The 21171-nt window shown below is 53.0% G+C and overlaps 10 protein-coding genes across 10 annotated transcripts; 8 read left to right on the top strand and 2 right to left on the bottom strand.

The window, feature by feature from the left end:
- Window positions 1–405: 405 nt before the first annotated feature.
- On the top strand, window positions 406–2065 carry Z517_08647 (uncharacterized protein; the record flags this gene model as incomplete). The annotated part of the gene is made up of 6 exons (XM_013427162.1): window positions 406–621; window positions 726–806; window positions 869–1122; window positions 1214–1365; window positions 1415–1566; window positions 1670–2065. 6 exons carry the CDS (start codon window positions 406–408, stop codon window positions 2063–2065), a joined length of 1251 nt encoding a protein of 416 aa, XP_013282616.1.
- Window positions 2066–2464: 399 nt separating this feature from the next.
- On the top strand, window positions 2465–3454 carry Z517_08646 (uncharacterized protein; the record flags this gene model as incomplete). The annotated part of the gene is made up of 3 exons (XM_013427161.1): window positions 2465–2771; window positions 2865–2978; window positions 3081–3454. 3 exons carry the CDS (start codon window positions 2465–2467, stop codon window positions 3452–3454), a joined length of 795 nt encoding a protein of 264 aa, XP_013282615.1.
- Window positions 3455–4564: 1110 nt separating this feature from the next.
- Window positions 4565–5638, bottom strand: Z517_08645 (3'(2'),5'-bisphosphate nucleotidase; the record flags this gene model as incomplete). Its single annotated transcript, XM_013427160.1, has 1 exon — window positions 4565–5638. The coding sequence occupies one exon, from the start codon at window positions 5636–5638 to the stop codon at window positions 4565–4567; it is 1074 nt and encodes a 357-aa protein (XP_013282614.1).
- Window positions 5639–8452: 2814 nt separating this feature from the next.
- Z517_08644 (uncharacterized protein) lies at window positions 8453–10069 on the top strand (the record flags this gene model as incomplete). Its single annotated transcript, XM_013427159.1, has 1 exon — window positions 8453–10069. One exon carries the CDS (start codon window positions 8453–8455, stop codon window positions 10067–10069), a length of 1617 nt encoding a protein of 538 aa, XP_013282613.1.
- Window positions 10070–10481: 412 nt separating this feature from the next.
- On the top strand, window positions 10482–10958 carry Z517_08643 (uncharacterized protein; the record flags this gene model as incomplete). The annotated part of the gene is made up of 1 exon (XM_013427158.1): window positions 10482–10958. The coding sequence occupies one exon, from the start codon at window positions 10482–10484 to the stop codon at window positions 10956–10958; it is 477 nt and encodes a 158-aa protein (XP_013282612.1).
- A 966-nt stretch (window positions 10959–11924) lies between these two features.
- On the top strand, window positions 11925–13558 carry Z517_08642 (uncharacterized protein; the record flags this gene model as incomplete). Its single annotated transcript, XM_013427157.1, has 2 exons — window positions 11925–11960; window positions 12017–13558. 2 exons carry the CDS (start codon window positions 11925–11927, stop codon window positions 13556–13558), a joined length of 1578 nt encoding a protein of 525 aa, XP_013282611.1.
- Window positions 13559–14137: 579 nt separating this feature from the next.
- On the top strand, window positions 14138–14676 carry Z517_08641 (methionine-R-sulfoxide reductase; the record flags this gene model as incomplete). Its single annotated transcript, XM_013427156.1, has 2 exons — window positions 14138–14192; window positions 14288–14676. 2 exons carry the CDS (start codon window positions 14138–14140, stop codon window positions 14674–14676), a joined length of 444 nt encoding a protein of 147 aa, XP_013282610.1.
- Window positions 14677–15983: 1307 nt separating this feature from the next.
- On the top strand, window positions 15984–17932 carry Z517_08640 (uncharacterized protein; the record flags this gene model as incomplete). Its single annotated transcript, XM_013427155.1, has 9 exons — window positions 15984–16104; window positions 16158–16501; window positions 16567–16615; window positions 16665–16737; window positions 16794–16821; window positions 16870–17148; window positions 17206–17448; window positions 17538–17687; window positions 17765–17932. The coding sequence occupies 9 exons, from the start codon at window positions 15984–15986 to the stop codon at window positions 17930–17932; spliced, it is 1455 nt and encodes a 484-aa protein (XP_013282609.1).
- Window positions 17933–18379: 447 nt separating this feature from the next.
- Window positions 18380–19414, bottom strand: Z517_08639 (nicotinate-nucleotide diphosphorylase (carboxylating); the record flags this gene model as incomplete). The annotated part of the gene is made up of 2 exons (XM_013427154.1): window positions 18380–18456; window positions 18592–19414. The coding sequence occupies 2 exons, from the start codon at window positions 19412–19414 to the stop codon at window positions 18380–18382; spliced, it is 900 nt and encodes a 299-aa protein (XP_013282608.1).
- A 663-nt stretch (window positions 19415–20077) lies between these two features.
- Window positions 20078–20701, top strand: Z517_08638 (phosphoribosylaminoimidazole carboxylase, catalytic subunit; the record flags this gene model as incomplete). The annotated part of the gene is made up of 2 exons (XM_013427153.1): window positions 20078–20105; window positions 20172–20701. The coding sequence occupies 2 exons, from the start codon at window positions 20078–20080 to the stop codon at window positions 20699–20701; spliced, it is 558 nt and encodes a 185-aa protein (XP_013282607.1).
- Window positions 20702–21171: the final 470 nt, after the last annotated feature.

Below are 21171 nucleotides of genomic sequence, written 5' to 3'. Positions count from 1 at the left end.
ATCTGCTAGACAATGAACGGAACTTGGCTCTGTTCGCCACGCCTTGTTCAATGGAGTCCGAGGGGATGGTCAAAGCGCCGTCTTCGAAGATGCCGGATTCGGCCTCGACGTCTCTTTGAAGTTCAAGCAAGAAACACCCTTCCCGATGTCTGCACAATGAAGTTCTTTACGAGGAAAATGCTCGTTTACGTGAACGTCTGCTTTGTGCCCTGCAAAGCCGTGTATTTGGGATCAGCTGTGGTCTCGAACGAACTTTCGCGATGTTGTCCGATGCGACCGACCTATGCTTCGTCGAAAGATTTTCAACCCATCCTTTTGTTCTCTTTTGCTGTTTACTGTTCGAGCAACTTCTCAATTCTACAAATCTTGTTTAATTGAGTTCAAGCTGTCGATGGTTGTGTCATCATGAAGGTTAGGGACCTCCCAGGCGCCAATTTCCGCATCGCCACGACCTACAACTCACCCTACGATCGGGCAAAATGGACACACGACGGCGAGAAAACGAGGCGGCGGGTGCGTCGGTGGAGACAGGAGAAGGAGTGGTACGATGGACGGGTGGAGGCGTTTGCCCTGTCCAGGTCATATCTCGAGCTTGAGCGTGAGGAGGATAGTATGTGGGAGGTATTGATCCCTGATGAACGAATTCTGAGAGTCGGGGAAAGTGGATGTTCTTTCTCCCTCTTCGTAGATCCTGTCATTGCTGATGTCTGGGCTTTATCGTTTAGTGTACGGACATCCTGGGCCGCGGGGCCTTTGGTATGGTTGGGAAATGGACCAAGTTTGACAAAACCGGCAGGGTTTTGGATGTAAGGCGATCGACACCTCCGTTGTCAAAAGGAGCCTTTGCTTACCGATCTCTCTTGTCTAGGACGTTGCGATCAAGCAGTCTGACCTCGACGACCGTGAGCTTGACGAGGAGGGCCGTCCAACGGTACCCACCGAAGCCGTGCTGGTAAAGGCATTGATGAACCAGGGATGTCGGAACGTTGCCAAGGTGCGCGAGATGAGATTCTTTGACGGCGACCGACCAAAATGGAGATTGTACCTCGAATACTACCGATACGGTACCTTGCATGACCTGATCCAGAAATACCGGGCACGGAACAAAAGAAATCGTCAAGAGTAAGGCGGGCCACCTCACCTCCAAAAAGAGAGAATAAGGGTCACACCCAAACAGGAGCTCAATTTTGCTAATATGTTGGATTGGGTCCAGAGAGCGGATCCCAGAAGCGTTTGTGTGGCAAGCATTTCACGACTTTGCCCAGGCGTGTTATCACATGAAGGTTCTTCGGCTGGATAGCATTGGTGTCCGCTCGCCTCGGGGCGACCACTTTGCTCTGCACCTGGACCTGAAGGCAGAAAACGGTACGTGTTCAGCAATGAACTAATCGATCTGGCTAATCAGATGAGGCAGTTTTGCTGGGAGATGCGCCTGCAAACCAGAAGAGTATTCCGTATCCGACGGTGAAAGTCGCAGACTGGGGTATGGCCGAGTACACGAGCCTGGACGATAGTAGAAACAGCAAGAGATGGAAGAAGTACGGGACGATTGTGTGGATGCCTCCGGTATGTTTTCGTCTTTCACATCTCTTACCGATCTCCTCCGTCCTCCCGTTACATTTCCCAAGGCGAGGATAGATGAGAAACTGATGTGTCTATCCGAACACAGGAACAACGGGACTTTGGTCGCTATGGCGAACGATGGCATCATCCCGTTCTGGGAGGCGCCAATCATCCTTACTCCATGAAGCACGTCGTCTGGCAAATCGGCGCCAACATCTACGGGCTGATGAACCTGGATATTTACAACGAGGACATTAACGAGGTGATCAACAACGCCGAGGGCATGGAGAACACCCTGCGGAAACACGGCTATTCCGCCCTGATGGGCTATCGGAGTCGGTTCTACTCTTCCGAGCTGACGAGTTTGGTCGAGGACTGCCTTCGGATCGATCCCTCGAGGAGGCCGAATCCGTACGAATTGGTTGGGAGGACGCAGGACGGGCTGGCTCGATATACGGAGAAATACCGCCAGACGGGAGATCATCCAAAGTTGAAGCTGTAAGATGACTTACTCTATACCTTGTATGTATGCATCATGGTCAGAATAGAGAATTGGTTGTCAATTCATATTATTATGTAGTTGATCCGAAGCCGCCTAGATTTAGTCTAGTGTGATCTTCAAGTGGAGCTTGAGCTGAGTTGCCATATTATTGGTCCACACGCTTCCTCATCTGCCAATGCAGCAAACTGCGGAGTTCGCGAAAAAGGTCCATGCCAACGGTCTTTATTTCCAAGCCAGCTTTTGTTACTTTGTACACTATTTGCAGCGTCCGCGACCGAGAACGTCTTGAAAGCTCGCAACTCTGGACCTTCGCTCAGTGATGAGCTAACAGCAATTCCACCGCCTAAATTACCTCGCCGTGTTACTCGAGGACCGCCCCGTCTCTCTCTGACCATCATCATGGCTTGCACAAGCCTCCAATCCTCCTTTCGCCGTATGGTCCGCGAAGCCAGCCGCTCAGGGCCACGCGAGATCCCATCGTTCCTCGTCCCAGCACTATCTATATCTCGGCCGCTTAGAGCAAGACATGCCTCGACGCTCGTCGAACCCCAGACCCAGATACCGAGCTACCAGTCACGCATCGGCCGAGCCCCCATCACCGTGCCCCCCGAAGTGTCGCTGCGGTTTTACGAGCTGCCAAAGGGAAACGTCCGGAGTCGACATCCAGACACGCCGAACATGGCGTTGGAGGTTACGGGTCCTCTAGGTAAGAAACCAAGGAGGTGTGGGATGTGTCAAAAGAGGATCAGGGAAAGGGCATTTGGAAAGTTTTGGTAGCTGATCCGTTGGGTGTGCGCAGGACAAATGACGGTGCCTTTGCCGCCTTATCTACAGGCCGAACTCGACGAGTCTGCCAAAAAGATCAATATCAATGTCAAGGATGCGGCGGAGAAACATCAGAGGGCAATGTGGGGTGAGTTTGCGAGGCCATCGTAGCTTATGTTCACTTTGGAATGAGTTACATCAGGGAAAGAGGAAAAGCAGTGCTAACAATTTCTCTTTGGCGGTTTCTTAGGGACCATGCGCGCTCTCGTCCAGAACTCCGTCTCGGGCGTTTCCGAAGGTCACCTTTGCATCCTGAGATTGGTGGGCGTTGGGTACCGCGCCACGATCGAAGATACCGCACAGACCAAGACGCCGCAATACCCCGGCCAGAAATTTGTGAATTTGAAGCTCGGGTACGCGCATCCGGTCGAGATGGGCGTTCCCCCGGGCGTCAAGGCCTCGACCCCCCAACCCACCCGCATCCTGCTCGAGGGGTGTGACAAGCAGGTCATCAAGCAGTTTGCGGCGGAGATTCGGCGGTGGAGGAAACCCGAGCCGTACAAGGGGAAGGGAATCTTTGTGAATGACGAGACTATCCGCCTAAAGGCCAAGAAGATCAAGTAGATGGACCGAATCTGATGGCGAAGGTGGAAGGGAGAAAGGAAGACATTCTCGGTTGCCATGCCCTAGGAAGATATTATGCTATTGTGTCTTACAGTGCCAGTAGCAATACCAGGACAAGCACAAACAGCGAGGTACAGGACCTAGATGAACACCAAGCGAGCAGATGCTGGAGATGGTGTTCAACCAACTTCTGTTTTCGTTTGGTCCGACAAGAAGTCTCATTTGTTCTCGAGTCCCCGGATGTAGAGACAGGGCCGAGGACGGAGACATGTATATACTAGGGGTAAAATACGTACAATGTATACTGTACCATAGATGGAACGGGATTCAGTCTACGAGCACTTACCGAGTACATAATCTGCAATCAATACCTACCTACCTACCTACCTATCGACCCATCAACCCATCTATCCGCGTACGAGTATCTCATACTGCTTCTACCCACGTATGTATCCAATGGATGTATGGACACAACAGATGTATACTCCTCCTCCTCCTCTCCTCCTACTCCACGTGTACGCATACTCGTACTCGTACTTGGTACCCATACACACACCGACTCGACTCGTATCGAACCGAATATGCTCTACACAGACAGGTGCTCGTAGACATAGCATTGACGGGTAGATATTCATCTTCCACTCGTTTTCAAATTTTTCATCTTTGGTACGGTTTTTGGATCATGAAAACCTGGGACCGATAGAGATCCAGCTATCTACCCACCCATCTTTCTTCTACAGGGGTGGATGGTGGATAACTGGGTACACAGATGTGGATGTGGGACTTGATATCTTATTCGAGGGTCTGTCTGTCTGTCTGTCTCCCCAGTACCCGTACCTACTCAGAGGCGAGGCGCAGTGCACCTCGTAGTGTCGTGACCAAGCTCCGAGTCAACATTGTCTGCTATCCGTCCGACCCATCTATCGATGTATACAGGCATTCAATGAGAGCCCTACTTGAATCATTTTTCCATTCGTTCAATCAATCAGTCAGTCGCTCAACCAGTCACAAAGATCTAACATAATCCTCGGCCTTGTTCTCCAGCGCCAAAGTTTTTGTCCCCAATCTATGCGTCTCTCTGTAACGCGATTCAGTTTTGAGACGTATCATCTATTTCGCCGCCAATACTTCCTGGACAGCCTTGAGGACCTCGGCGTGCACGTTGGCCGGAGTCGCAATAACGCCCTTGTTCTCGAGCAGGGTCCGGCCAAGGCTAAAGTTGAGTCGCTTGCCAGTAACGTCGGTGACCTGGCCGCCGGCCTCGCGCACGATCAGGTCACCAGCAGCGTGGTCCCAAATCTTCTCAATATAGTCCTTGCGCACGGGTAGGCGGAGGTAGAGATCCCCAGCTCCTCGGGCCACACTGCCGTACTTGGCCTGGCTGTCCATCTGTACAGGGCGGCCCGTGATGCCCAGCTTCTCCGCGATCAGTGCGTTGTCGCCTTTACTCGAGTGGCCTGGCTCAACCGACTCGCACATGACGGCCTCGCTCACCTTGGAGATCTTGCTCACGTGGATCGGTTGACCATTTGTTGGGAGACCTCTTGTCAGGGGTTGCGAGGTCGCGCCCTGACCCTGCACGGCGGAGAAGAGGACTCCTTTCCCCTCCGCGTCGGTGGCCGCGGCACCGATGTCCTCTGTGAGTGGAGCTGAGTCATCGACTGGTAGGTTCGGGCAGCCTAGAACCCCGACTTTAACGTCGCCGTCGACCATGAGGGCAAGACACACAGCATACTGTCCGCCGCGGAGGAAACCCTTGGTGCCATCAATGGGGTCCAACGCCCAAATGCGGCCCTTGTTGCCGCCGGCCGAGTTGCCTTGGTCGATGGCGTCGAGCATTGCCTCTTCAGACTTGAGCGGTCCGCCGAGCACGGCATCGATGGACGGATCGTCCAGTCGAACATCCTTGACAAGGTTCCAGATCTTGGATGAGAGGTCTTTCTGTTCACGAAGAGAGGAAGCTTCTTCTTCGCCGACAACCTCGTCATTAGGAAAATTGTGCTTGATGGCGGCGATGATTAGGGCCTGGGCGCCAAAGTCGCCGATCGTCACGGGAGATTTATCGTCCTTGGACACGGTGCCCTTGGCCTTCTCGTGGAAGACTGCCTTGGTCAAGATGGCGGCACGGGCGACGGCCAGCTGGGCAACTTTGAGCTCATGCTCGTATTCCTTGGTGGGTGCCATCTTGTGGAGAGCGGCGTTTCGTTGAGATCGGGATTTGATGCCAAGGCTTGATATGAAGCTTAGGAGGGGAAAGGGGGCTGCCGGCGGAAATTGAGCGATCAAGGCACTCAGACGAGGGAGCAGAGATGAAGCTGCTGGACGGGGAGACGGTGCCAGGATGAAAGCGACGATTAGGATGGCAGCGGAGCAGAAGAAGATGACGATTGTAAGAACCGTGATAGAGAGTCGACGGTCGGATCGAAAGTGGATGCGTTGGTTGGGATTGAACAGGAGGAGCAAGTTCATCACTCACCGCCAATCTGGGGAAGAAACTCTCAATGGTTTTTTTTTTTCGCATGCAGTAGTAGGACAGTAGGGGATGGAGGGGTAGGGCAAGTCAAGGAATTCAGTCAGACAGAGACAATCGGGCAGTCAGGCAGCCTGACGCTCAGCTTTTAGGGGGCCAGAGGTGCCAAAGGCAGGCGCGGGAGGCTTCTCAACAGCCTAGGCGTCAATTCAGCCTCAGTGTCAGTCAACAACCAGTTGGGCGTCCAGCCTCTGGCAGTTCTCGCAGTTTTCAGAGTTTGGCTGTTCGACGGGCGGCGACACGGGATCCAACGCATGTCGATCTTGGCGCATCTCCGTCCTCTCCCAATCTGGTCAGAGTTCAATATCTGCTCGCCATGTTTTGTTTTTGTTGTTGTTGTTGTTGAAGGTGGCCGTTGGTGAAAAGCCGACGACAATCATGACCTACGTACGTCTTCAACACAGGGGGGAACGCCATGTCTTATCTTCTTGCAGTGCCCACAGAGCCCTAGCTCTGCTGGTTGATCACGCAATCCCACCATCGAATTGCCAAATCCATTGGCCCTCTACCTATCCGTCTGGCAGTGTCCCAAACTCCCAAGATCCTCCACGCCAGCCCGCCGGTGTGGCTTTAAGCATTTCGAAGCTCTTCCTGGAATGGACCAGATGGGCCCTTGTATCTCGGTTGGGCAAGACCGACGCCGGTTCGGAGGACGGGAGTACACGCAGGACTTTATGCAGGCACAGTGGATTACGCTGGTGGCTTGAGAAACACCACCTTTGAAGAACTACAGTCCATACCTCTATTTGTTTGCTTCCCTGGGCACAATCATAACTTAGGGATTTGTTAGGTTACGATTTGCTGCTCTCTGTGCTGGGATGATGCATCAGAAAGGGCGTGTGCCCCTTTGCAGGTAAACCAGCCCCGTTCGTTCAACAAAAACCGGTGGAAATAGAAACAAATTCTCGTTCTGACCACCCACTAATATTTAACATGAGGAATCAGCATGAGCACGCGCCGTCTTTGCTGTTTGAAGCTCACACTTCGCCCCTAGCAGTGTGACCCCCCAGCCTCCCAGGTGCAACCCTGACGCTTCAAACCCATTGAGGAACAACAGATGGGAAGTCCTGGTCCTCGACACAATGTGCTCTAACCACCGGCGGATATTTGCTACTCGACAAAGTAAAAAGCACAAACGGTCGGCAACTACAAACTCCTCGGTCCGCATTGAATTTGCTTTTTCCCTTCAAATCCTACTCGTCTGGTCGGCTCGAAGATCTAGACGGGTGCGCTTTTGTTTGGAAGGGATCAGCCAGCTCGGGAGGAAGATTCTGATAGAGCAAAGCGGTGTGGCCTCATCTTGACTGGCGAACCATCTGTGAGGAATGATGCGTGTGGTCGAAAGGATTCAGCTAGCCTGCGAGTAAATATGTGCCACTAACACCTTGAACCATGCGCCATCTCCCTCTTTCGGAACGGCTACTCACTGGATCCAGATCCTTCGCGTCTCCACCACTTGGCCTTCCGCGTGCCTCGTGGCACTTTAGGACCTGCGCTTACCGTGGTAGACCAAACACCACGGCCCAAAGTGGCCAAAGTCCAGTGTCCTATGCAGTATGCCTCCTCTTGAATAGTGCCATATCGGCGAAAAGGTGTCAGTCCATGCCGACGTTGAGATGGGAGAATAAGTGACAGCTGGGGAAGGTCCTGAGCAGCGAAACGACGAAGTTACCAGATCATTTGGGTTGTGTTCCCCTGCCGGGGTTTGCTGGCTTGTCAACAAACTGTGTTGGCGTCAGATAAGATCCAGAATGATGTGAGAAAATACGAGTCATCTCGTCTGTTTGGTTGTTTACCAAATCTCCAGGCCCAGGCAAATCCAGGCTTTCGCAACGTATAAGGAATGCTGAGGTTATTGAGGCGCAGTACCTTGATCCCCATTGACGCCAAAATTGAGCTTTCTTCCTTGGAAACACAGCGCAATTTGCCCCAAAAGCCAATGTGAAGTGGACGCGATGCCCGCGATTCCAGCGAGAAGTGGGTTAATTAACAGGTAGTGGCTGCTAAAGTGGAGAATGAGGGGCATCTACTATCGCCTAAACAAACAACTTTTTAGCAGTGATCCCGGTGGCTTTGGCGACTCTTTCCCCCCCCCCAAAACGCCCCCCAAGGCCTGGTTTTGCAGGTGACTGTCACTGACTGGGTCCTATTTTGGAGCCTTTCCCTTCTTGGCTCCGCAGGCCACTAGGGCCCGATGCAGCAAACCATCCACCATCGATGTTCCAACCCGTTCACACCTGGATGCTCAACCCCCAATTTACCAGTCTCATTTCCGTACGCCTCTGACCTACCTGTGCATAGGCCCTCTATAACCATGTTCTCCGCCTCGGTGAGTCCTCTCTCTTCCTATATCATCTCTTATTGTCCCTTGTTTCTGCCATGTCTTGACCCTGTTCCGCCCATCTCCATCCCCAAATCACCTACCCCGCCCAGTGCCCGCCATACCGGTGCTCCCAATGAAGCCCTCAATGTCGATATTCCTGGTGCACGCTCCAGCATGTGCTCCCGATGCTGGATTCGTCGACCTACCTCGACCTGAGAGTCCCCAGGTGGCCGATCCCTACGAGGTCGAAAGCTTGATCCATTGTCAAGAGCCGGAGGAGTGCGTCCGCTGCGCTCGCAAGAAGAGGAGGACCTTTGACGCCTATCCCGCACAGCCAAACCCTGAGATCCTAACTCGCCGGTTCCCTGACAAGAAGGGCTGCAAGCGGCTCCTTGCTCTCATCCTACATTTCTCTTGTTGTGCGCGATCTCGGAGAAGGTATCAACTAATCACTCGTTATCGGTACCACAAACAGAAGAAACCATATTCCGCCATCTCTGTCAACGTCGAACAATTGACCTCGGAAACCTATGAGGAAGACGACGTTGCTGGCATCCCTGATCTTCTCGAGGTCGTCAAGTTACAAGCCACTGGTGCGCAGGAAGTTGCTCGAGCTCTGCGGAAGAAGTTGAAATATGGCAACGTGCACCGGCAACTCCGGGCGCTTACCATTCTCGACGGTCTCCTACAAAATGGTGGGACAAGACTACAACGCGCGTTATTGTCCGATGGTCCTCTATTGGAACGACTTCGAATAGCCGCGGCCGACCCTACTTCGGACCAGGATGTCCGCTCAAAATGCAAAGACCTCTTCGGGCAGTGGGTTGCAAGCTCAAAAGAAAGTCCAGGCTTGGAAGGGGCCAAGTCCCTCTACAACACATTGCCTCGAACTCATCAACCGGTGCAGCAACGACGCGAGCAAAGCAGGGTGCTCCGGGAGACAGAAGAAGACGTTGCCAGAGAGCAAGAGATGGAGATTGCAAGAACGAGGTCCGATAGCTACTCAAGATCCGGCGAGTCATCCAACCCCGCAACTCTACGAAAGCAACCTTCTCCCGTTGCTCTCGGGGAATCGTCCACATTTGCCCCCAAAAAGGTCAAGAAGGACAAGAAAAGCAAACAAGCCAAGGGAGGATTCAACCTGGAGAAGGAAAAACCCAATATCTTACAATCGATCGCTGCATCTTCAGTTGCTTCCACTGGTTTGGCCAATGCCTTGAGGCTGGTCAACCGCGAGTCTCAGCGCGTGTCAGACAATCCCGAGGTTATGAAACGCTTCGAAACCTGCAAACAGCTCCGACGTCAGATTCTGCGATACATCCAATTCGTCGAGTCCGAGGAGTTCTTGGGCGGTTTGATCCACGCCAACGAAGAGCTGGTCAATGCTCTGATGGCGTTCGAAGTTCTCGACAAGTCGGTAGATGACGATTCGGACAGTGAGCTCGAAGAAGCACAGCATCTCAGTCGACAAGCAGCTAAAAGTGAGGCGTCTGCTGCGAGAGATGCAGAGAAGTTGGTCGCTGGGCTCAGCATTTCTGCTCCACCCAAACCTCCCCGGCCAACCCCCCGCAATATTGCGATGCCACCGCCACGGCCATCGTCGAATTCCAAGAATTGGAGGACCAAGCAAGTCGAAAGTGACAGCGAGAGCGAGACAGATGTCGAGGACGATTCGGATGACCCTTTTGCTGACAAAAACGCCATGAAAACTCCCGACCCCGACTCTCTAGGGAGAAAGGGGTACACGTGGAAGGAAGTGTAGATTTAACGGTATGAGTTATGAGGCATGGAAGATTGGCGGACCTTCAAGCACAGCTTATGTTCATCCCCTTCTATTCGATAGAGCGGCAGACGATGTGCTCTTACATTTGATGAAGCTATGAATGAATGACATTCGAAACACGAAAAGCACCTGATACCAATTCCCCTCTTTGTTTTAGTGCTTTGATTCATCGAATCAACCAAGTGGTCGGCAGTTGATTATCTCCCGATGCTCGTATTTTACCCCACAATCTGAGCTTGAGGCCTCGGCCATCCCAGCATGATATAGGTGGAACCTGTATATACAGCTAGGAAGCTTGTGTCGTCACCTTTCCATCCTTTGCTGACATTGTCCAACATCAGACGTGCGAGGAAATAAACAGCACGAAGCGAGTCGAGGCACAACAGAGTCCATGGCCAACTACACTTTCTCCAATCAATCCTCCATCCCGTCCCCTCTGGACAAACAACTCCCAGCGTTCTTTCGCTCGTGGGACGACCCGCACTCGGACAACAGCTACCTCAGCCTGTTCGCCCCCGAAGGCCAGCTGTTGTTCGGGTCAGCCGTGACGGGCCACGAAGCCATCCGTTCCTTTCGCGACGCCATGATCCACCCGACGAACGGGCCTGTCGTCGACCTCGAGCACACCCTGGACAAGTGCTTCGTGCTGGCCGGGGGCGCCGGGCCGGGGAAGCAGGAGGTGATTGTGAACGGGTCACTGTGGTACAAGCTGCGCAACGGCCGCAAAATCGCCGTCGACTTTGCCAGCATGATCAAGTTCGCGGATCCGGGCGACGGGGCCGATCTTCAGGCTGAGCTTTACGAGGTGTACCTGGACGCGCATGAGTTGAAGACTGCGATCACTGAGATGGGGGAGGAAGGGAAATGAGAGATGGATGAATATTGCTCTCCTTCAGCTCCTATCCTTGTTGTTCTTCCCTCCTCTTCCTTTTTTGCTTTTCCCTCAGCTCCCGCCTGGAATCGAGTGGTGAAATGGCTTGAGTGACATGAAGTCAAGTCAGCTGATGGGTGTGTCAATGTATACAGTAGGCGATACGTCGTTCTCATCTTGCTGCATTCTGTTCCGCTACTTTCTGATAGCTTATCTACTTGGTCTGGCTATGATGGGAATTATATCCTGTTCGTCCTTGAATGCCATGATAGGGGCGTATCTGCGTGAGCGCTCATCAGCAACGTCTGTGCGTTTTTCGCACTGCCATTCCAGATAGGCTTCGTGCGGTGTTGAAGAGCTTGACGTGGACAAGTCTCGCCCGTCTAACATGGTATTGGGTAGGGCAGAGCCTCGTGGAGTGGACGTAGGAACTCTGTATATTCCACATCCGTGTTGCAGAGAGCGGTTGTTCTCCGCTGTTTCGAGCGTTTAGATGTCGTGGACTGTTGGATGAGTTCTACCAGATATAGCATAGTCATGTACAGCTGAGCCGCAACCTTTGGGCAAGGCTGCAGGAGTTCACAGAGGTGGAGTTGATGACGTTGGCCATTGATTGGCTGAACCGAAGTTGAGCCTCTCTGCGCCCTGCAAGTCCTCGAGGCTGCCGAGTTATTGCGGCTTGAGTTCATTAGGCTGGAACTTTAGTAGCGGCGTTGGCGTGGCGGGCAAGGCGGGCTAGGCCGTCGTGGCCTTCGCACTGGTGGCACCTAACAAAGAAGTTGCATCACCATCTTGAGGCTGAAAACTCCCCTCCATCCTCACCCAACACTCTCAACCAGTACGTTACAATGCTTCTTCATCTTGACCCTTTGCACCAAATGTTTACCCTGCGAACACGAGAATACCCTACAAATCCCAGACTAGCCCCGCCGAATCAAACATGATCAACCCCAACATCTCAGCATGGTTGACTTGGAGACTTCACCTGCGGAGGTAGAGGTATGAATAAAATCCCTCGTCCCTTCTTGCCTGGCAATTATCTGATCTCTTGTTAGGCCCTTCGAGTCCAATATTGTCCTCCGCTGGATGATGCCCTTTTCTACGCCATCGCGTCTGATTACCAACTGCCCCAGGATAGGGCAGCCTTGACGGCGGACCTTGATCGCCTCAAGGCTGGTGCAATAGAACAAGAGGACGCAGAATTTGATCCTTCGGGTACAGGAGCTCCTGCACACCTCATAGATGCCACCGACACGTCCAGGTCGTGCCCCGAAGACAACTTCTCCAACGGTGTCACGAGCATAACCACTGGTATCTCCGACTTGCGGTGGAATGACTCAGACAGCCCGGGAAATGATCAGGATAACACCTTGTCGACTGAGAAGAAGATTGGTCGGCTGCGGCATGTATTTCCAAACATACCCAAACGTGAGCTGTCCAGTGTCTTGGAGAGCCACGCAGGATGCCTTGACAAGGCCGTCGACGAGCTTCTCAACCTCTCCTTCCTTAACCAGGGACTGGGGGAAGAACTAGAGGATGTGCCTATTTTGAAAGGGGTAGATGGATTTGCAGAAGATGCTCTCCTGCAAAGAAAAGGAAGGAAGAAACGGAAATACCGCACAACTGAGTCTTCGCGTGCGAATTCAGGCTCCTCCTCGCCTTATGAGTTAGAGCCCACTCCTACCAATGTCTGGGCTACTATGTCTAAAGATGTCGACTTCATTTGTTCTAGGACCAAACTCCAACCCCAACTAGTGCGGTCTATATATCATGCCAACGATGCGCGGCTGGCGTCTACCATTCGCGCGCTAGCAATAAGAGAAGGAGAGGCATACAGTAAGTCGGCAGAAGTCGATCCCCTCCTCGATATGCAGATTGCGGAGTTCCAGAGCCAGTTTGAGTATGTGCCCAAGTCACAATTGTATGGTCTGCTGAGACTAGCCCGAAATATACCCTCTGCGGCTCAGGAATTGTTGGAAGCCATGTCAGTGGCCGAGACTGTGCCAATAACCGGGAAGCTGCAGGCTGCCGCCCAGTATGCCCCTCTGAATCTCGGGGAAGATGAAGTCCCCAGAACCGCCTCGACCGCACCGGAGGATCTGACTATTGACCCATATCGGGCATCTGCAGCTAGTTTCCGGATAGCTGCAGGTCAAAGTTTTGATCAAGCTGCCGCAGCATACAGACGAAGCAAATCCGATCGTCTCTACGGAGGTGTTGCAGCGCACTACTCTGAGATTGGCCGAGAACGCGTCAGAGCTGCAAAGGAAGCCAAAGCTGCGGAAGCAGACTTGCTCGTGGCTAGACAATCTTCTTCAAACGTCCTCGATCTTCATGGCGTGACGGTACAAGACGCAGTTCGAATTGCCCGAGCAAAAACACAGAGCTGGTGGGATGGTTTGGGTGACGCCAAATATGCTTCTGGAGGTGGCGGACCTGCTAGGGCCGGCTTCAGAATAGTGACCGGGCTGGGAACTCATAGCAAGAATCATGCTCCGCGGATAGGACCAGCGGTAAGCAAAATGCTCCTGAAGGAGGGATGGAAGGTGGAAATTGGCCATGGTGAGTTGACAGTGACGGGTAAGAGGCGTGCATGAATGATAGTGTAGCTCGAAGCAAATGCTCTTTTGGAGATCTAGAGAACATGGATATGGATAGATTTGAGTGCTGAACTGAGTGCCACACTCTGTTACTGCTTTGTCACGGTAATTCCAAATACCTTGTGCCTAGTTGCTACTGGCGGCCGAGGCTGCGTATCTCAGCCTCGCCGCTACTGAATGATTCCACAATCAAAGTCCCACATTGTTGCCCGTCCAGCCAATCACGATGACCAAAGTATTTCATTGCATCATCAACCCTTGCGTGTTGGAGGCGCAGAACTCGCAAATACGCATTTCGTCGGTCTCGTTCCTTGCCTCTCGCTCCATTGCCGGCTCCCGACGAGGTCTATATCTCATCCCATCGTCCCAGGTATCCCTCTCTTGATGCGCTTCTCATCATTTCCTAGGATCGTTCGCAGGCTCTATACATTCGGCAACGCAACCGCATTTCGATTCCAACAACCGCTGCGGGGTAATCGCATCTCGCACACCCGTCGCGCCGTTGTTCCAAAATCTATGTCCTCGATCCCGTTCCTGAGCGCTTTATTCGGAACCTCAACCCCAGCTTCAGCCAAGATGACCTACCCTGATGCGCGATCGAATGATGAGTGGAGGACGGTACTCAACAAAGGTACGTCCGGAACATATATCCCCATAGCAACTGTCCATGAGATCGCAACTCTGATGGCCAGCCACACATTGAACCACCACTGACATCTATCGCAGAACAATTCCGCATCCTCCGCGAAAAGGGCACGGAAGCTCCCTTCACGGGCGAATACGATAAGCACATGCCCGACCACGGCGTTTACACCTGCGCCGCCTGCAACGCACCTCTCTACAAGGCCAACCACAAGTTCAAGTCCGGGTGCGGCTGGCCCGCGTACTTTGACAGCATCCCCGGCGCCGTAACTCGGCACACGGACAACAGTTTTGGCATGGAGAGGACCGAGATTGTCTGCTCAAACTGCGGTGGGCACCTGGGGCATGTCTTCAAGGGCGAAGGATATCCGACGCCCACGGACGAGAGACATTGTGTGAATAGTATCAGTTTGAAGTTTCACGACAAGGAGGACGAAGTGGCTGGGAAGCAAGGGAATGGGGAGGCGAAGTAAAAGAAAGATATTCAAATAAAAATGAAAATCAATACTATGGTTTAACAACTCTTTTCAACGCATGTGGTGGATGCAGACATATTGTCGCGATCCAAAATGACTTGTAGATGCGGACACCTGCCAACGAGTCGGAACACCATCCTGATGATCTTTATCAGCATGACTCTGGATTCTCGTGGGTGCTGATTCTGTGGCGTTGCCAATGCCGCAGAGTTACCTTGGCAAGATCCAACCAAGCATTGGATGCCGCGACCAAAAGCATCTTCAATGACCTACTTCACGAACTTGTCTATCCGAGATTCCTACGGAGGCGCTGGATATCGTATCCAGGATATCTTGCGGGTCTGGAGCTCAGGCCTGTACCACAACATTACATTTCTTTCTGCGCTGATCCTCGTGAAAGCATGTTTGTTGAAGGCTGGCAGACCCGTGACGTGGACGACAACTGGTGCAAGCGAATCAATGACCCTATTAGCTGCAATACCACTCGCCGTGGTTCGGAAAACTCTCCAGAATAATCTGTTCGAAGCGGACGTCCTGACTAAAAACCTACAGCGTCCGTCGAGTCGCGAGATCCAGATTCAGGGAGACGGGAGGGAATATGCTCCATACCCCTGTACTACCAGGATTGATAACACAGAACACTCAATGCCCTGCAATCCTGCAGATGGACGTTCGATGGGTCAGCTTCACTGCGATATGGCACGTGTGTGCAGGTGATTCTCGGAATTTACTGGTGCTCCAAAGTTCTACGCAAGGCACACTGCACAGACCATCCAAGCTCTATCAAGGCCACACTGGCTATCTGCGACCCACAGTTGCAATGGGACTGCGATCTCCGAAACCTATGTCGAGCCAACCTAATCGAGCTGTGGTTCAAGACTCACTGATAACCGGTCCTGCATTCCTGGATCACTGTTGTAAAGACAACCAATCCAAAGCTCAAAACTCCAACGGGATTTGACGAGTCCAAGGGAAAAGGCCTGTTTCTAAAGCCTTCACCAATCACACCTCCGTCACGAATCAAGGTGGACATCAAGATGTGCGGCAAGCTGCGAGGACTCCCCACGAAATAGATGGGGAGGTGGAACCACGGCTATTCGGACATCCCCCGAGAGACATATAATGGGCGATCATACTAAAGTCTGGCTCGTCAGGCCGTTTTTCATGCTGAATCGCCACCGTCTCCAACACATCTGCCGTGTCTGGAGGGCACACGACCAGTCTATGAGTGGAAATTTATCTTCGACAAGTCGACATCCTGCCCGTCCCAGCACATAGCCGATGTCATTCGGCTCGCGGCAAACATGATTGAGGACTTGAAGCCATCTCAAATGTCGACTTCCAAGAGCACTGATTTCCCATTGACGCAGGTTGGGAGCTTGTCTGGCGAGATTGAGGAATTGCCAGGATCCGGTGTGAAGAAGAGTACGAGGAGACTCCATTGCCCCCAGATATATACTTCAGCTCATCTTGAAAAGGCTTGTTGTGGAAGCTTGACTTGATCATCTTGCCTGTGCTTGCCATGATCTACTTCACCAACAGTCTCGACCGAGCCAATCTGGGAAACGCAAAGACCGATGGCATCGAAAAGGACCTTCACTTTGGGGCGAATCAGTACTCATTGGTCTTAACGTTGTTCTACATTCCTTATGGTCTCCTGAATATCCCTACCACGATTCTGGCGAAGCGCTTCAGCCCGGCCAACGTTATTCCGATTCTCATGTTTGGTTGGGGTGCTGTGTCTCTTGGGGCTGCCGCAGCGAAGAACTTTGGTGGTATTGCCACAACAAGAATTCTGCTGGGAGTCGCGGAGGCTGGATTTGTACGTCTATTCAGTCCTGTTTGCTCTGGTTGGCTGCTCGATTGGGATGCTAATGGCAATATCAGTTCCCGTCAGCCATTTACTACCTGTCGATGTTCTATACTCGGCATGAAAGTAAGGCATCGACTCGCCTCCCCTGACATTCAATACTGACCAGCCTCAGTTGCGAAAAGAATTTCGTTATTTTACATGATGGGCTTTGTGGCAAATGCTTTTTCCGGATTGATTGCCTATAGGTGTGTCTCAACCAGGCTGGGTGAAAAGATATGATGCTGACACCAATTGTTACCAGTGTCTTTCAATGGCATAAAAAGCTTCACGTAAGATATGCCTCCCAATCTTCGGGTCGACCGTTAACGTTGATGCAGAATTGGCAATATCTTTTCATCATCGAGGGGAGCCTCACGGTTTTTCTGTCCCTCGTAGCATTCACAATCCTGCCTCGAAGTTTGACTGCCTCGAGGTATTTTAGCCAGGAAGAGAAGGACTATGGCAGACTGCGGCTGCAGAGGGAGTTTGAGATTGAGCCAATCAAGTTTTCATGGTCCGCAGCGCTGAAACCACTGTTGAACTGGCACACGTGGATGTTTGGGGCCATGTCGCTGTGCTACGGAGTCGCGGCGGCCACTCTGTCCAATTTCTTGCCTGTGAGTTACATACAAATCTTTGGAGAGGTCTCCATCAGCTAACTGTGGTATCGGTAGACCCTCATCAAGCGATTGAAGCCAGACACAGTCCAAGCCAATCTCTTCACGATCGCGCCCAACCTCAATGGAGCGGTGTGGATCGTGGTCGTCTGCTGGATTTCTGACCGGTTTCAAGCTCGGGGGATCTGGTCAGTCGTTACCATGGGGACATCTATGATCGGCTTCATCTGCCTGGGTTCGGTCGATCTTGTCCACAAGACCGGAGTGGGATACTTTTTCACGTTCCTGTTGACATTTGGTGTGAGTTGGCAGCTTCATCCTCTTCCCCCCCCTTTACCTATCTCGGGGATATCTCCACTTTATAGGCATCCGCTCACCAGCTCTCCCAGACATTCACACCGGCCGTGTTGGTTCCTGCCTGGGCGACCAGCAACATAACTTCCAATTCAGCGCGTGCCACCACTCTTGGCCTGCTCGTGGGGCTCCAGAACATTGCAGGAATCATCTCGTCGTATGCGTTTCGAAGCCAGGATGCGCCGGTAAGCAATCCTCTATTCCCCAGTGATTTAGAAGAAGAGGCCCGAAGCTGATGTACCATTGGGTGCTATATTTGTAGGTCTATCGACCCGCACTGATCGTCTCAGGCTGTTTTCAGGGCGGCATGCTCCTGACCGCGTCGTTTGCCTGGTTTTACTACCGACGCGTCAACCGGCAGCTGGACAGTGGGAAGAGGACGTCGGTTCGGGGCATGGAGCAGAATCCAGACTTTCGATACGTGCTCTAGGGCTAAACTTGTGGCTATACACTATACATCTCTTGGAGTGCTACGTAGACGATATGATAACGAATGAATGATCTTTTCGGACCGGGAGTGTCATGCTTTGTTTGGTACCTAGAATCAAGTACCTAGGACTTAGGACCTAAATTCTGGCCCATCCTTGCGAAGTTGTGCTCATGAAATAGGGGCTACGTTCGCTATACTCTCGACTGTCTTGCTCGGCCGTCGACTCTAATTTCAAGTATACATATCCTACTTTTGCGCCCCCTCCCCTTCCTTCACGTTGCATTGCATCGCTTGCTAGACCTCGCTTTTGGTATCACAGATGCACTAACTACAGGCCTCCAGCCCTTCCGGCCTGTGTGCCTGTATCGTGCCGCTGCACGTGTTGTGAGAAGAAAATATCCACCCCAGAAGCAAAAGCAAACAGCTAAGGTCGAGGTGTCTGTCTGTCTAGTGGTCAATCTTGAGGGAAAAGTCGACGTGCGGACATCCTTGGTGCACGGCAGATGTGGATATCACGTCAATATCTAGATTTTTGCAGGCAACGTTAGCATCTGTTTGTTTGTCTCCCTGGATTGCTGGTAAAGGGGATGAAATTGGTAGATAGATTGATGAGATGGATGGACTGGTAGATAAAATCGATAGATAGAGTGTCGACTTACCATTGCTGACATAGTCGTTCACGTTCGCCGGCGTGAGGCCCCCACTACACTCGAGCAGAAACGACTTCTTGCCCGCCCACCTCTCCCTCAGGTTCCTGGCCGCGACGCGCAGCCCCGGCCCGTCGTAGTTGTCGAGCATGATGACGTCGGCGCCGGCAGCGATGGCCTCGTCGGCCCCCGCCTCGCTGTCGACCTCGACTTCGACTTTCAGGGCGAAGCCGCCGACGGCGCGGGCGGAGCGCACCGCGTCGGTGATGCTGCCGCGGGCCCAGATGTGGTTGTCCTTGAGCATGATCATGCTGCTCAGGTCCATGCGGTGCTGGTCGACCCCGCCGACCAGCATGCCGTACTTCTCCACCAGCCGGAACCCGGGCGTCGTCTTGCGCGTCCCCGCCACCATCCCCGTGTAGCCCGCGGCGCGCACGAGAGTGAGCAGCTGCCGACTTGCCGTGGCGACGCCGGAGCAGCGCGACAGGGTGTTCAAGGCCACCCGCTCGCCGAGGAGGAGCTTCCTCGTCGGCCCCGTGACCGTCGCGGCTTTGACCTTGCCGCCGCCCGCGGCGATGGCGCTAGAGTCGACAAAGTCGCCGTCCTTGACGAACCATTCGACCGTGCAGCCGCATTGCGCAAAGATTTCGTCCACGAACGGCAACCCCGCAACCACGCCGGGGGCCTTTTGGTACAGCGTCGCGGTGCGGATGTCCTCGCCGACGACGAAGCCGCCGTAGTCGAACGAAGGGGTGTCCTCGGCGAGCCAGGCGCGTACCTTGTCGGGGAGGCTGGTTGGGAGGAGGTGCGCGGTGGTTCCGTGGTCAAGAGCCATGATGATGAGGAGATGCCTGAGATCAAAGAATCGTGCCTACGTCCGTGTCCAAGACTGGCATGGCCGTGGCCGTGACAAAATTACCCCCTCCTGCGGCCATCGATCTTGGATTCAACATAATAGACCAAGAGCTTTGTATGAATCTGATGTTCCCCCACTATTCATTTTTCTGGTTGAGTTCAGACACCCGCCACTGGCCTCTTTCACGCATTTTCGTAGCGGTTCCCGATATATGGGGCTGCTCCCCCCATGTTTGAGGTGGACAAGGCAACGGGTTGAGCATTTTGGGTTTAGGCCAAGTGAGACTCGGGTTGCCCATCATCGGCTGGAATATGGGGGGCATTTCTGGGCGTTCATGACCCGATGGCTCTAACCGTGTGGAGGAGGAGGGTGGGAGGTAATGTGACATCCAACGCAGTGGTGGATGATGGCAGTGGTTGGTGGTAAAGAGCATAAGTTTGTCATACATAATCATCCATGGATCGTCCAACTGGATTGCATTGTGAGAGACGGTCATCACCGCACATTGGGATTTTTCCCCTTTTTGTATCTCGAGTCCAGCAAATCCAGGAGTTGAACACAGACATATACAGCCACTCACAAAAAGAGATCCCCATTGCTCTCTATCTCTCATTCCAAATCAAATCGAGCAATTGTTCCATCATGGACGCCCCAAGATTGTACCGCGGCGGTAGGTCTTAGTATTATCCTCCTACGATTACTGACTCCCTCGCTGACCCCTATCCCCCTCCTCAAGGGCCAGAACAGCGCAAGGCTGTGATTGCCGTCTGCATGGGCTCAGACACAGATCTGGCGACCTTGCGTCCTGGCATTGAGATTCTCGACACCATGGACATCCCCTACGAAGTCCACATCACTTCGGCCCACCGCACACCACAATACATGCTCGACTTTGCAAAGGGCGCCGCAGGACGGGGGCTCAAGGTCATCATCGCCGCTGCTGGCGGCTCTGCTCACTTGCCGGGAATGCTGGCCTCGGAGACGGTCCTCCCTGTCATCGGCGTGCCCGTCAAAGCCATGGCCTTGGACGGACTCGACAGTCTGTGCAGCATCGTCTCGATGCCGCGAGGCATCCCCGTGGCCACCGTGGGCATCTCCAACAGCGTCAACGCGGCCATCTTGGCAGCAAGGATTGTCGGGACGAGCGACGAAAAGGCTCAGAAGTGGGTGGCGGACCATCTCAAGAAGATGGACGACGACAATATGGCCAAGGAGCGTCGTCTCCAGGAGGAGGGGTGGTCGACGTACAAGAAACTGGACTCATGAATTGGGGAAAAAGGTCATGTCAGATGGGATTCTCTCCAAAGGCTCTAGTCATTTCATGAGCCAATACCTACGAGGACACGCGCGATGAGATAGAAGAAACATGCTTTGTATGTACTGTAATTCCTGTTCTGGGGGTTCAACAACGCAACGGGCCAAAAGCGACAGTGCGAAAATGGACCATCTTGCTTCTTGACATGTTCTCAATAGTCCCAGTGTGCCAGATCCAATATTGTTCGACATACCAGCCGTACCAAGATCTTGGGTGTTTTGGAGTGGCGGGCGGAATCAATTGCGCATCTTCCCTCGGTGTTGCCCGTCCGCAATCCATTCGTCAGTTGGAATTGCTTGTCCTACGCCCATTTTGTATTTCGTCGGCACCATCGAGCTACATTCTCGGCGATATCGAGGGTCGTTCTATTATGACATTCAAAGCCCAGCCAGCACGACGCCGATTGCCGCTAACTCTGTTG

The sequence above is a fragment of the Fonsecaea pedrosoi genome (assembly GCF_000835455.1).
Source record: "Fonsecaea pedrosoi CBS 271.37 unplaced genomic scaffold supercont1.5, whole genome shotgun sequence".
NCBI classification, from domain to species: Eukaryota; Fungi; Ascomycota; class Eurotiomycetes; order Chaetothyriales; family Herpotrichiellaceae; genus Fonsecaea; species Fonsecaea pedrosoi.
Note: the sequence above shows the minus strand (reverse complement) of the source record. Positions and strands in the feature narration are given on the sequence as shown.